At 36.9% G+C, this 13,917-nt stretch overlaps 1 protein-coding gene across 50 annotated transcripts in view; it reads right to left on the reverse strand.

Moving 5' to 3' along the window:
• Nucleotides 1-2,305: 2,305 nt before the first annotated feature.
• Nucleotides 2,306-13,917, reverse strand: part of SLMAP (sarcolemma associated protein) — a 117,618-nt gene continuing 106,006 nt past the window's right edge. For 33 of the 50 annotated variants that reach the window (XM_060766142.2, XM_060766135.2, XM_067463528.1 and 30 more), the window contains 3 exons: nucleotides 12,633-12,804; nucleotides 11,048-11,182; nucleotides 2,306-2,598 (listed from right to left, as the gene is read on the reverse strand). In XM_060766142.2, the coding sequence (XP_060622125.2) occupies nucleotides 2,509-2,598; nucleotides 11,048-11,182; nucleotides 12,633-12,804 (397 nt within the window). In that variant the 3' untranslated portion in view covers nucleotides 2,306-2,508. Of the gene's footprint in view, nucleotides 2,599-3,642; nucleotides 3,733-11,047; nucleotides 11,183-12,632; nucleotides 12,805-13,917 lie in introns of all 50 variants that reach the window. The other 17 variants (XM_060766143.2, XM_060766136.2, XM_067463529.1 and 14 more) reach the window with 1 other exon arrangement.

The raw sequence follows: 13,917 nt of genomic DNA on the forward strand, positions 1-13,917 counted from the left end.
AAATCCTTTAAATGTAACAAGGGGAGTATCCGTATCTAAAGTCCCTTCTTCACAGTCAGTTAAACGCCAGAAGTCTGTCCTTGCTGGTTAGTTAAAGGAACCAGCTTAGCTTCCCATGGAAGAAAATTCAGATAATTTAATAAGTGACACCGGCCAAACATTTTGGATTGCCAGTTAACTTTTACATATATACTGTTTTCAATAAATATATTTGTATATATTTGTTTATATATTGTATAATTTCTTCAACAATTCATAATTTTAATGAAATTGCTGGCTTTTCTGAGGATAGAAGTAAAGCAGCTTACTAATGAAAATAGCATTTATACTTAGGGATGACAAACCAAGGCATTCAAGGGACAGAGGAAATTCACCCCTTCATCACCAAATAGTGAGGAAAAGTTGAGATGTTTGGTATCCTCTTCAATGTCTGTATTAGTTAGCTTACAATGTTAACACAATGTCGTAATGTTGTTGATATAGTGGTAAGATTTTGTGATCTGATGATAATTGAGCATAACCCATCCAAGTGAGCGTACCCCATCCAAAAATCTTGGCATCAAACAGTAAACTAATACAGTGCTAGAAATAGCATTTTTCATTTTTACTCTTGCCAGACAGAATGTAAACACCACTTGAAATAAGATTGTACTTTCATCCTCTGTTGAACAAAAACACTCATCACAGCACCTCTATCTGGCAAAAAGAGATTCAACTCAAACAATTATAGGGAGAGTAAAGTTATTTTATTAAATCATGCACATCACGTGTGTTAGTGCAAATAGTTCAATCTGTACTCCAGAAATTCTATTGTTTCTTTTATATCTTTACAAAATAGATTTAAAACAATTATTTACTTTTAAAAATGTAATTCTGAAGTTAAGCCTTTTCAGAATAATATTTGCAATAACCTATATACAAGAGGTACTAAGTACCACTGGCGTGTATATGTATATGTATGTGTTGTGTGTGTGTGTTACAGCTTCCTTCAATTGCAAAAAATGAAATGAACAAAAATGACATTTTCTACATCTGTGTACTAACATTCCCTTAAATCTAAATGATCCTCCCATTAACAAATCCCAAATAGCTCAAGACAGAAACTTTAAAGTAAAATGACCCTCAAAACCGCAAAGGCAAATAACAACTAAAATCTATTTAAATATGTAATTAAATCTGTTGATTGCCATTCAATCCAATAAACCAAACTCTGAGGCAGTCTTCCTGTGAAATTTCCATCAGCTGAATTGTTTCACTTTGCAATTCGTTTTATATAATTATAGACCTTAATGAATAGAGCAGTTGTGTAAGCCAGCACTTCACTCAGGCTTTAATTATAGATGCCCCTATTCATAGGTTAACCCTTACTGGAGACATTAATATTAAGGCCATATAAACTGTGGTGTAAAGCTTCTATTCATTGAAAGCACATTCTTTCAGTTTAAGTTGTTGCATAGAGGACCAATTAGATTATTCTAACTTTCCCGAAGGCTTGTGCATTTTTTGTTTTTTCTTCATTTCCCTAACAGTAGAACCACTCAAGCACTTCACATAATGAAGTTATGCCAATGAAAGCGCAATTAAAGAGACAAATATTATTTCTCCAGCTTATTTTGATATAATATGTGACTGGAAAAATCATTTCTATAATGTGATATGTGAGAAAATACATTGGGTTCTATAGTGTCTATATACATGAGATTTAATAAATTACATTCAAACTAAAAGTTGGATCACTGCACTATGTCCATCAGAAAAAAAATATCGAGATTTTGCTCCCAGAAAAACCTTAGTTCACTCAGGCACACACATGCACACACCTGCACACAAGAAGTCTAGACTGAGGCTTTCCGTTCAGTTTCTTCTAGAGCTCTTTAAGGCTGACAATGAATTGTACTATTTTCCAAGTCATCAACAAAATAGGACCTTTACTGAAGAAAAATATTTGTTTCTGTCAGAAGACTTGGAAAAAAAGAAAATTGTTCCCAATAGCTCAGTGACTCACAGCAAGTAAAAAATAAGAATGGTATGTTAATATACAAATAAAGTCAAACTGAAAGGCACTGAGCACACTGCACCTGCTTCTGAGTATTTAACGAGTATTTGGCATGGGAGTCCAAATCAGAGAAATAATGCATTGCTTTCAACCTGGCAATCAGATTTTTAAGTAAATTATCCACACACCTAACCACCATAAATAATTTGGTACCAAGAAGCCTACTTTAGGCCACCATAACAGTATTTAGAATTCAAACATACTACCTTAAGAATTACATGAAAGTGTAAGCAACAATATTGCTCACAATAGAATGAAGTAATAATTTTATTCCCTCTTTATAGACAGATACATTTTGTACAATTTAAAGCAATGATCCTACTGCTGCTCTGAAGCCAAACTCTGTGGTACTAAGGTAAAAAACGGAACAGGATGAATCTGGTTTCCCCCCCAGTATGTGAATGATGCCAGCTTCTAAAGGGAGGACGGTGTATGGATTCAACAAACAGTTCTCATGGAGAGGCTCTGGATAGGCCTGGGTACAGCACCAGGGCTGTCACAGCGACCAAAGCTGCCATCACAGGCATCCAAGGCCATTGTCTCTGTGTGGGGGTGAAAAGAAAAGAAAACAGTTAGTATCTCATTCTCTTTGGTAGATAGCACATCCCCCTTTAAGTATCCAGCAGTCCCTAAAATGGTTCCCATGTGATCTAGGTTTAGATAACTTCAACTGGATATTAAGGAGTTAAGGAATTCAATGCACACATGTCCCCATGATGTGACTTCTTCAGAGTGTTAGCTGTATGATGTCATATTTTTAATAAAATTGCTTCCAAATAAACACTTTGTAATCTAATTCACTAAGAGCATTTCTTCTTTTCACAAAGGTAAACTGAATACATGCCATGCCAAATTATGACTCCTCTAAACACCTTCCAACATCCTACAACAATACAGAGATTAATTTTGCTTGCTATTATTTAACAATACTTTTCTTGTTTTGACCTCATTTTAAGGGAGATCGAACATGCAGGAATGTTAATCTTACATGTATATTTGTCACCACAGCTGCCTTGTAACATACATTTTGACATATAATTCCATATAGAAGGCTATATTCTTGCAGAATGTATTTTCAAATGTTATTAGAAATCAGTGCAAACATCTGTTGATTTCATCTTGTCCCCTCCCCCCCAATACCTTCTTCATCTCAAAAGTGAGAAAAATAAAAAGCATTCAGCCCCAAGAGAAATATTTGAATTAGTTGAAGATGGAGAAAAGAAAAGAAACCCCAGGACCAAATGCAAATATGCAAACACCTCATGTGTTACATTTACTTCTGTTAGATTTTCCTCCAAAACCTCTCTTTGCAGCATCTTACAAAAGACAAATGTGTTAGAAGAAGAACAGTCAGAAACACTTAGGTTATTAAAGGAACACGGTTAGCACTAGCACAAGGATACCAGACAGATGTTAAATGATTAGTTTGCTTGTTTTGCCAGTATTACACATAATAATGGCTTATTAGATGAAGGATTGTGTCAGGTACATAAAGACCTGTTTTTCACCATGCATTTTTACAAAAAAAAATGGCACAAACAGGTGACAGGGACGAACATACATGGACTGAATAGTGCGTGTAGTACCTTTCTCTACCACAATGGGCTGTAACACCAAAACAGGAAAGCCAGGATTAGGCCGATGAATACGGCTGGGACAGGTGGTAATATGGAAGGCTAAAGGGAAGGGAAGGGATATTAAAATCATTTTGTGCTATAAAATATCAATTAGGTAAAAATGATTTAGATAGGGGGAAGAGTTCAAAGATCACGTTTTGTTTCAAGTGAAACACTAAAGACATCTAACAAGACACAACTAGTCTGGTATACAAAGTTAGTACACCACTGTACAAAATAAACATGGATACTGAAGATAAAGCATTTTTCTTCTAAGTCAGTCACTGCAGTATTTCATTTAGTAGTTTAGAACAAAATGAGCTTAGACTCATTTTGGGGCAGAAGGATGCCCTAGAATAGAGTACAGCTATGTATTATATGCACAATCCAATACAGAAATTCAATCTATATTCAACATATAATTCAGGAAAAAATGCTAATCAGGTTTTTCTATCCTTTTTATATGGTATCATTTAAAATGTTCTTCCTCAAGTATACCTTCTTTTCCATCTTAGAGATCTAACAGAATGCACTGTGCTTAGTATTTTTTTTAAAAAAAAAACAGGGCCATTTCACACAGATACATGTATCATCTCCATCTAGGAATACCAATAGTGACCACTATCAATTGTGAAAAACAGACACACTTACTGAAATGTCTGTGCTCATCAATGTTCTTAACAAATGAGAATGCTTCCTTTATATTCAGTACCTTGGTGTTAACTGTTTGTCAACTGACATTCAAGTTGTTTAAAAAAATCTTTTCCAGGCCAAAGAACAGCATACAATACATTATGCTGTGCCTCTGATATGCCAAGGACCACATTTATGTCAGTATCCCAATAACATTATTTTTCTGTTTGTGTACTACTTATGTCCACGACTCTATTAGCGTCTGTTTATCTGAGGCTGAGTCTAAAAGAGTAACAAATTATTCAACTAACTGAGACTACAGTAAAGTGTGAAACAGTCAATTTTTCAAAACACTCTGCTATCATCAAAAGGCTTTCATGGCCGGAATCACTGGGTTATTGTAGGTTTTTGGGGGCTATATGGCCATGTTCTAGAGGCATTCTCACCTGACGTTTCGCCTGCATCTATGGCAAGCATCCTCAGAGGTAGTGAGGTCTGTTGGAAGTAGGAAAATGAGTTTATATATCTGTGGCATGACCAGGGTGGGACAAATAACTCTTGTCTGTTGGAGCTAGGTGTGAATGTCAAGGTGGTCAGTTGAAACATTCACACCTAGCTCCAACAGACAAGTGTCTGTTGTCCCACCCTGGTCATGCCACAGATATATAAACCCATTTTCCTAGTTCTAGCAGACCTTACTACCTCTGAGGATGCTTGCCATAGATCCAGGCGAAACGTCAGGAAGGAATGCCTCTAGAAGATGGTCATACAGCCTGAAATAACCTACAACAACCCACTCTGCTATCATTTGTTTGTGATCCAACAACTCCGTCACCAGGTCTGAACCTTCCTGAGCTTTTCAACTGCTTCTACAAGTAAAAAGCTAGATAAGACATTTAAATATTTCTCTTTCACAGAAGTCAACAGGTAGTCCTGCATACCTGGTAGTCAGAATTGTTGTCCATGACAGAACTACTTTAAAAGGCAGCGGTACATGAAGTATTCCATGCTATCAGGGATAGCACTTATTATTTATTGATGATTGGTCCAAATCCTAACCTTAGCTCTTGATTACCATAATGAGCTCAAATAAAATGAGCCTTTTCAGAAACAACAGTACTCAGTTATGCCATTTTTTGTGTGGATGTTCTAATTTCCATGGTTTCTAATCCTATCTAAATCCTATCTAAATTTCTTCTAGATGCCTTTGCAGTTTCTAATCCTATCTAAATTTCAATAGAACCCCTCTGGTGGCATAGCAGGTTAAACCAGTGAGCTTCTGAACTTGCTGACCGAAAGGTTGGCAGTTCGAATCTGGAGAGCGGGGTGAGCTCCAGCTGTTAGGCCCAGCTTCTGCCAACCTAGCAGTTCGAAAACATGCAAATGAGGTACCGCTTTTGCAGGAAGGTAATGGCGCTCCATACAATCATGCTAACCACATGACCTTGGAGATGTCTACGGACAACGCCAGCTCTTTGGCTTAGAAATGGAGATGAGCACCACCCCCCAGAGTTGGACATGACTAAATTTAATGTCAGAGGAGACCTTTACTTTATATTACAAATGTTCAGTTAGTTTGAAAAACAATCTCTGTTATGTATTTTACTTTCTTATCATGTCTGTTTTAGGCCTACTGCTTTGAAGCAATTTCTGCTTTCAATTCACCATTTTGTAAAGATTTTGGATTGTGTGCTTTTCTAGATCATCCAAACCTTGTTTACCCATAAGGTGATTAATACATTTAAGAAAATACAGAAATTAACAGCATGTACAATGACAACTCTATTTTATACAGGCATGTTTATATACTCTCTGAGTAACATCCTCACATAAATACTGCCTTAAAATAATTTGCCCAACTATCATCAGAGTAACACAGAAACTGAAGTTATGTATCATAAACTCATGTAAGAGCCAACAGATCCAAACAGCAAGAAGATCTCAGATAAAGAAAAATGAACTTGCCAGCAAGACTAACAGCAAGGGATTATGTGGCATGTGGACAAAAGAGAAAGTATGGTGTAGTGGTCTAAGCATATGACTCTGAAGACCAGGATTCCAATCCCTGCTTGGCCATGGAAACCCAATAAGTGACTTAGGGTAAGTTATGCTATCTCAGCCTCAGAGGAAGACTAAGGCAAACCCCCTCTGAACAAATCTTGCCCAGAAAACCCTTTGCTCTGTCAGATTTGCCTTCGAGTCTCCATAAACCAGAAACAAGTTGAACACACACAAGTATGGAAATAACCAATAACAATTCCAGAAAAGTAGGTAATATTTACTGGAGGAATGGGCTGGATCAAAATATCACATATACATTGTAATTCCCATTCAATTTCTCTATGTTATCACCTATATAGGGAAAACAGCACACAAACTCAAGCAGGGAATTAAATGACTTGGAAAAACTCAAAGATTGCACAAGTACAAAATGAATATGTAAGAAGATTTTTTAAGGGAATCCAAGAGCAACAAGTGAAAACAGCATCCTTGGGGGGCACTATTCAGAGGGAAGCCCTTGCAAATTAGCAGTAGCTGGAGGACACATACATTTTAAAAGAACAAAAAAAACCTAATGAGTAGTATCTCGTTAGCTGGTCCACATGGCAAACTAAAATGCCCCTTAAAATCAGTGGAGAAATGCATGATTGTAGAAATGCTAAGCTACCAGCACTGGAATTCTCAGTAAGGTAAGCAGTATGTATAAGAAACCTAACTCTGTTCTTACTTGGTATGAAATGTTGGAATGTAATCCTGTTAATGTGTCAGGGGGACTTTGATTGTGCTTTCCTACATGGCAGAGGTTGGACTGGATGGCCCATGTGGTCTCTTCCAACCCTATGATTCTAATGATTCTATGAGAGCAAATGCAGTTCATTGTCTTCATACTTCAAACTGGAACAGGCTGTGGCTGGGACAGCAATTTATGACAGCCCTTCATGTCTATCATGTATATTTCATTGCTGTCCAAAAACACTAGAATGTCAATCTACCCAAAATGCCATTCCAGACCAAATCAAAGATTCAAATGTATGTAGTCTTGTGTTAAACTAATTTGCATGCAGACTGTATAAATATTCAGACACTTTAAAACAATTCTATACTTGAAGTAATACCAATTCTGGGTATTCTCCTGTCTTTGGTGATTATTTTTCAAGTGCAACATGCAACAGATGCTTACCAGGCATACATTTTGTGGTTGGGCCCTACCTATTCAGGTTGCACATGTAGGGAAAATGGCATGACTTATCGATAACAGAAAGGAATCAGAAAGCTTAACCAGAATTAATTGACTGCTAAGAAAAGAGATTGGGAAACTGAGGAGAGAGGAGTGCAGTTTACCTTACATAATTCAAATTTACATTTTGAAGACTCTTTATCAAGAATTGTGATTCCAAACACACTAGTTTTCTGTGTAGTAGAACATTTTGACACTTAGGATTATTTTTAGGAAAAAAATCTTATTTCTCCCTATAGAGTCAATGCAAATGAGCTTATTTTTTAAAAAATCAGTGGGACACTAAAGTGTCTTTTTGAGCTGCTTCCACATTTTTTCAACTGTGCATTATATACCATGTACACAGGCTGAAATGAGTATGTAACAAATGATTTGAATATGATGGATTTCATCATGAAGTAGCAGAAGTGGAAGTCAGCACAGGATGGATAAAAACATGTCTTCTGTGAACTCAGGAGTATGTGTTAAATGTTCCTTATGCATATTGCTATCTCTAGGAACTTGTCACTGGATTACAACTTTGTAGTGGCAAGCCCTTATTTTGGATAGGTCTGGGAAGGTGTAAAGTCATTTCCCAACACTGACTCCCCAAATCCTATGTCTGTTCGTCTTCCAATAATTTAACTCAATTTTCCAACCCTGCAAATCTATTTTGATTTTTATCTGAGCCTCAGGAGAATGTAGGGCTTTTTATGTGGAGGTGTGTATCATTAGCCCCTAAAACTTATTCTCAACCAAAATCAGGTTAGCTTTGCCAGCAATCCTACACATTTATCTTATATACAAGTTTTTATTCTAGATATATACAAGTCACAGTAGGTAGGTATGTTTTGTACCATAAAGACTTGTACATGGCTTGATGGATCTGGACCAAACATGGCACACATACCCTTCATTATCCAACTTAAAAGAATTGAGGGGTCTGAAATACAAAATTGGCCCCTTTTGGGGGCAAGGCTCCCAAAACCAATGAAAGATGCATGCAGTCCTCAAAGGGCCAGAGCACTGCCATGGAGACATTTGTGAGGAAAGGCTTTTCCGAGGGTCATGCAAATGTGTGGAAGCAAGGTGGAGGAGGCAACCAGATAGCAGACCCTTTGATACCCAGGCAATGTCAAGTATTATGTGCTAGTTATTTAATATAATTCAAATTTTGTTTTTGTCATGAAAGTTTAAAATGAAAGATGCACTGAAACTTCTTGTTACCATTCCTAGCATATGGAATAGTGCTAGTAATCAATATTCCATGAGAGGGATAAATATATTCAAAAGAATGAAATGATGGGGAAAAGCCAAAGATTACTTTTCTCCTTACTCCAAGCAACCAAATAATTAATTATATAATCGGGATCTTAAAGCAAATCAAAATCAAATGCCATATATAAATTTCCTCTCTTCTTTTACCAAAAGAAATACCCTTTCAACCACATGCAAGGTGTACAGCTGTACCTCCCCTCAGTTTTGATGCAAGAATTAGTGTCACATAGTAATAAAGTGGTCTTTTGAATCTATTTCTATCTTGAAGCATATTGAGAAAAACATCAAAGAGGAAGTCTTTTTGAGCTCAAGGTTTTTCAAGTAGAGAAACCTAAATGCTACATGTTTTGATATAAACTCCTAAGTTTGCTATCAATCATTATCTTATTGCTAAATATTTTTCAGCTGATGAACAATCTCCTTTATGCCTCACATTTAGCTTCTTTAAATTAGCCACTTTCTCTCTATATAACCTTCCTCATGAATTAAGTTTAATAATATAGCAATCCACATTTCAAAATATGTGTCACATTTCTACAGTCACAGGTATAACAATCACTGCCTATACTGAAATGGGATCCAAGAGAAAAAGGCAGCAGATGAGAGTCCATGCTGAAATTAATTTTGGTTATTGATACTTTAAAGGTACTTTATTGATTTATGATGACATTCATGGTTGTTCTATACCAGGCATGAGAAAACTGGCTCTTTGGGTTGCTTTGGACTTCCCTTCAATATGTAGATGCAGTGGCCCACCGCATCCCCAGACTAAGAGGAGGGCCAAGGCAGAGACATGCCTCTGCGAAGCGCTCTCTGGAGAGCACTTGGCAGCGGTGTACTTGTCCCCCTCTAAGCCCAGGAGAATGTAAACATGCCACTGCCAAGAATATTTGACAGTAGCGTGTTTATCTCCCTCCTCTGGGCCCAAGGAAGGTGGGCCACTGCCTTCCCGAGGTCCAGAGAAAAGCCGGGGAAATAAACCCGCCACTGCCAAGCGTGCTTAACAGCTGTGTGTTTATCTCTCTTCTCCGGGCTCGAGGAAGGCGGGCCACTGCCTTCCTGGGGCCCGGAAGAGCTGGGGAGAGAAACATGCTATTGCGAAGTAGCAGCAGCGTGTTTGTCTCCTTGAAGACAGACCTGCCATTTCCCTCTCCTGGCCCCAGCCCCTCCAAGGCCTCAGCTCCGCCCTTCCACCCTAACCCCGGTCCTTTTGGCCCCGCCCCCACCCCTTCTGACCCACAACCCTGCCTCTTCTGGCAGGCTCAGCCCTTGCAGCCAGATCCACAAGGCGACCCCAGGGCAAAAAAAGTTTGTCCATGCCTGTTCTATACCTGTTCATTGTATTTTTCAAATAGCAATTAGAGTTAATTTAGTGCAAAAGCAATCAAGAAGCATTTCTAAAGAAACGCTGAAACCGCAAGCTTACAGGGATGTGAAGTACATCCCTGTTCCCAAGTACGTACACAGACCTACACCAGAATACAGCCATAAGAGGACTATATTAAATCACCCATTTCATGCATCCTTGGGGAATAAAGCTCTTACTATTGATTGAATCCTCCCTGAATAACGTTAAATTGCAAGGAGATCATTCTAGATACCGGGGAGGAGTCTAGTAGACTCAGCTCTACTTTCCCTGATATAAAGCAATCACTCATTCTTCCTAGAAAGTTAAACTGCTGTCCAAGAAACAACACTGAATACATTTCTTTTTTATATCATGGTGTTTGTTTTTTGCTTACATATTATAACATCCTGTGAAGCAAAATTTTGAGTAACTGTATATAATAAATTGTACACATTCACTGGCCACATTCTTGGCCTTTACAGGGATACAGAAGCGCAAGAGGAGAAATACTGGTGAGGTTCTCCCAAGTCAGGTTCAGCAAAGAAATCAATGTGCTCTTTAGACCCTGTTTCGAAAGAGGTGAGATTTGCAAACATCAGAATAGTTTTATCTGCAAAGAAATGTTAGCTGAGTATAACTGAGATGTGTCTCTTTTCATCACCAGGGGGAAAAAAATCAGAGGTCTGTAAGGGCAAAAACCAATGAAGGAGAAAGCCATCCTCAAAGCCTTCGCTAAATTTTTCCATCTGTAACCAGAAATCACCTGATAATACTATGGTGCCTAACTTTGCAAAACAAACACACAAATAAACATCCAAATCTTTAGCTGGTCTAATATATAGGCTCACAAAACAAAAATGAAATTACCAGAATCTTGCACACACTTTACACCAACTTACATGGTTTCCTTTTTCTTGTAGCAGCTTCAGGTTTTCTTTACACTGTTTGAGTTCATCTGTGATTGATTGCTTTTCCTGCTCAGTGATTTCAAACTTCAACTTCAGTTCTGAGAGTATGGTCTGTGTCTTTTCATACTAAAAGGAAAGAAAAAAAATCTATAGACCTATTTAGAGTAGATATGTAGTTATAGCATCTTATGACTGTGTTCCTAAGCTTCTCAATGTATTTCTCAGACTGGGTTTTAAAATGGAAATTTGTGGCCACAGTTAAAAATGTATTTATTTAGAAATATGATGTCTATTTGCAGCTGGGCAATGTTGTGTTTATTAGACACAAAAGTCAAGATGAAAGCAAATGTTGGTGTATTCCCCTACATAGAGATACTGATTTGCTAGAAGTGTTGAATAAGATTTATCTCATATTGTTATTTTCCAACTCTATGATTCTATCTTATGGGGTAAATGTGGGAATTGAGTCTTACAGATGAATTTTTCAGAGATGCATATTCATATTTCACTTACTTAAGAAGGAAGTCAACAAAGAAATATAGACAAGTTCATAATCAGGTTTTACAGCGAATAAACAATACTCAGTTTTAAAAGTACTGGACAATATTTCAATAGGTATAAAAGCATGTTTGAGACATAACACAACAATCCCCTTCATATATGTTTAATCGGATTTTTAGACACCCATCCCTGGACTTTAGACCTCCTCTTTTATAATAGCTGTGACACACTACTGCTTTATTTTTTATTCTGAAAGAAGTACACTGGCATTGCTCATTTGCAGTGTTAAACTATGGTTCAAAATGGTGTGCCTAAGGCTCAGAAATTGTGTGCTCCTCCTGTTCTTGTCCTCCTATCTAGCAAGGTAATTACAAAAAGGCTGAAGGCTTCTGGTTCTACATTTTAACAACAATTACTTGTTAAATCCAAATAAAATATAGACAGACTGTAGTAAGTCTTAATCACTGTTTACTTAAACATAGTATGGCTTACCTGCATGACCTGTTTCCCTAAACCATAGCATAGTCTAACTATCTTCAAATTTCATTTTAAAAATTGAGTAACTAGGATTGAAATCAGAAACAGTAGCTTCTGAACTTTTGTTTATGATCACATGAGCAGGCTAGAATAGGATGGGAGAGTGAAGAGGCCTGGGCATGTTTTCTAAAACTAAACAACGGTTCAGTATTATACCCAGGCAATGAGCTGACTGGATAAGGAGTGTGAATCCTTACTGGATTACCACAATTTAGGAAAACAAAATTATTACTATTACTATAATTATTCAGATTTTATGACATTATATATACATATATATATATATATATATATATATCTGGCTACATTTGTTCAGTTTATTGATGTTAGGTTTAATTTGATGTTAGGTTTTATATTGTTTTCATATGTGGGTTTTTTATTTTACGTCGGTATTTGTTTGTTTTATAGAGGCATTGAATGTTTGCCACTGTATGTTGGAATCTTCCCTGTCCCCCTGGGGAGATAGGGCAGAATACAAATAAAGTTGTATTATTATTACTATAAACATCCATATAGGTGAAATCTGTTTGAAGTCAACCTCATTTTGAACATCCTTGGCTTGGTTTTCTGCCTCATGAAGAAGAGTTTTTAGACTAGTGGCATCTCGCTGATGTTCTTCTTTCAAAGAACCCATTTTATTTTCAAGCTCCTTTCGGGTCAGTTCAAGAATACTCAAGTCACTGGTAAGTGCCAGACTATGTTGCTGAGAGCTGGAAAAGATAGAAAAGAGAAAATCTCAAAGGAATTGCATGAGTAGAAAGAAATACTTTTAATTTATTTATTCAATCAGCATTTAACAATTTTCCATCCTCAAAACTATGTTTAATATGCTAAACAATCTTTATTACGGTCATAGACCAGCATAAGGGGAGAAGGGTATAGTTTCATAGAAGTATTATACATTAAAATCATTATAGTCTAGGCTAAAAGCTAAAATACAAAGGTGTATTAAAAGGCTAAAACACAAAATATTATTTAAAAGAAAAAATCATATAAGAAATGAAAAGGGAAGAGAGTCTGGAGGGAGAGGTAGGAGCATTCAGGGAGTATGAGGGAGCATAAGGAGGGAATGGTACAGTGAGGCACAGGGCTAGGGGATGGGAGGACTAAATATCTATAGTTTCAATTTACTGGTAAGTTAGAATGCTAATTTTGTATGTTTTATAACCTCTGTAAAGTACTAGGAATCCATAACAGTCCCTAGATGAAATAGAGTATTGATACATTGGTATACTTTACACAAAGGAAAAAGCAATATTCTGTGGAAGGATTATGCTTGTGACAAAGTTAGAATAGGCTACAACACTTGTTATAACAATATACATGCAGTCCTCAAGCTACAAACATTCCACTTACAAATAGTTAAGAACTAAGCTCAGGCAACAGGAAGTGAGGGAGATTGGTCTGTCAGAAGGTAAAGTTACTCCTGAAAGAGTTATCATGGGGAAAAGGTGTCTCCACTGAAGCTTTATCATCAATCTTCAATCAAGCCAACTTATTCAAAATCCAATTATATTATTGCAGGGACAGAAGATGAGGTGAAATTTGAACAGGGGCACAGACAGCAAAACAAACAACCTTCCCTATGCTATCAAAAGCTAACAAATATATATTTTTGGTTGTGAATACACTTAAAAAATGTACCTGTTCCGACTTACATGCAAATTCAACTCAAGAACAAACCTACAGAATCTATCTTGCTTGTAACTTGGGGACTGCCTGTATATTCTATGAGCAAACTTCCCATAGTAAAATGAGACAGCGTATCAAGTCATTGTAATAATTCAAAGATTATCCAACTAAAATGAACGAAGTACAAACTT

This window comes from Anolis sagrei, chromosome 2 (genome assembly GCF_037176765.1).
Source record: "Anolis sagrei isolate rAnoSag1 chromosome 2, rAnoSag1.mat, whole genome shotgun sequence".
Taxonomy (NCBI): Eukaryota; Metazoa; Chordata; class Lepidosauria; order Squamata; family Dactyloidae; genus Anolis; species Anolis sagrei.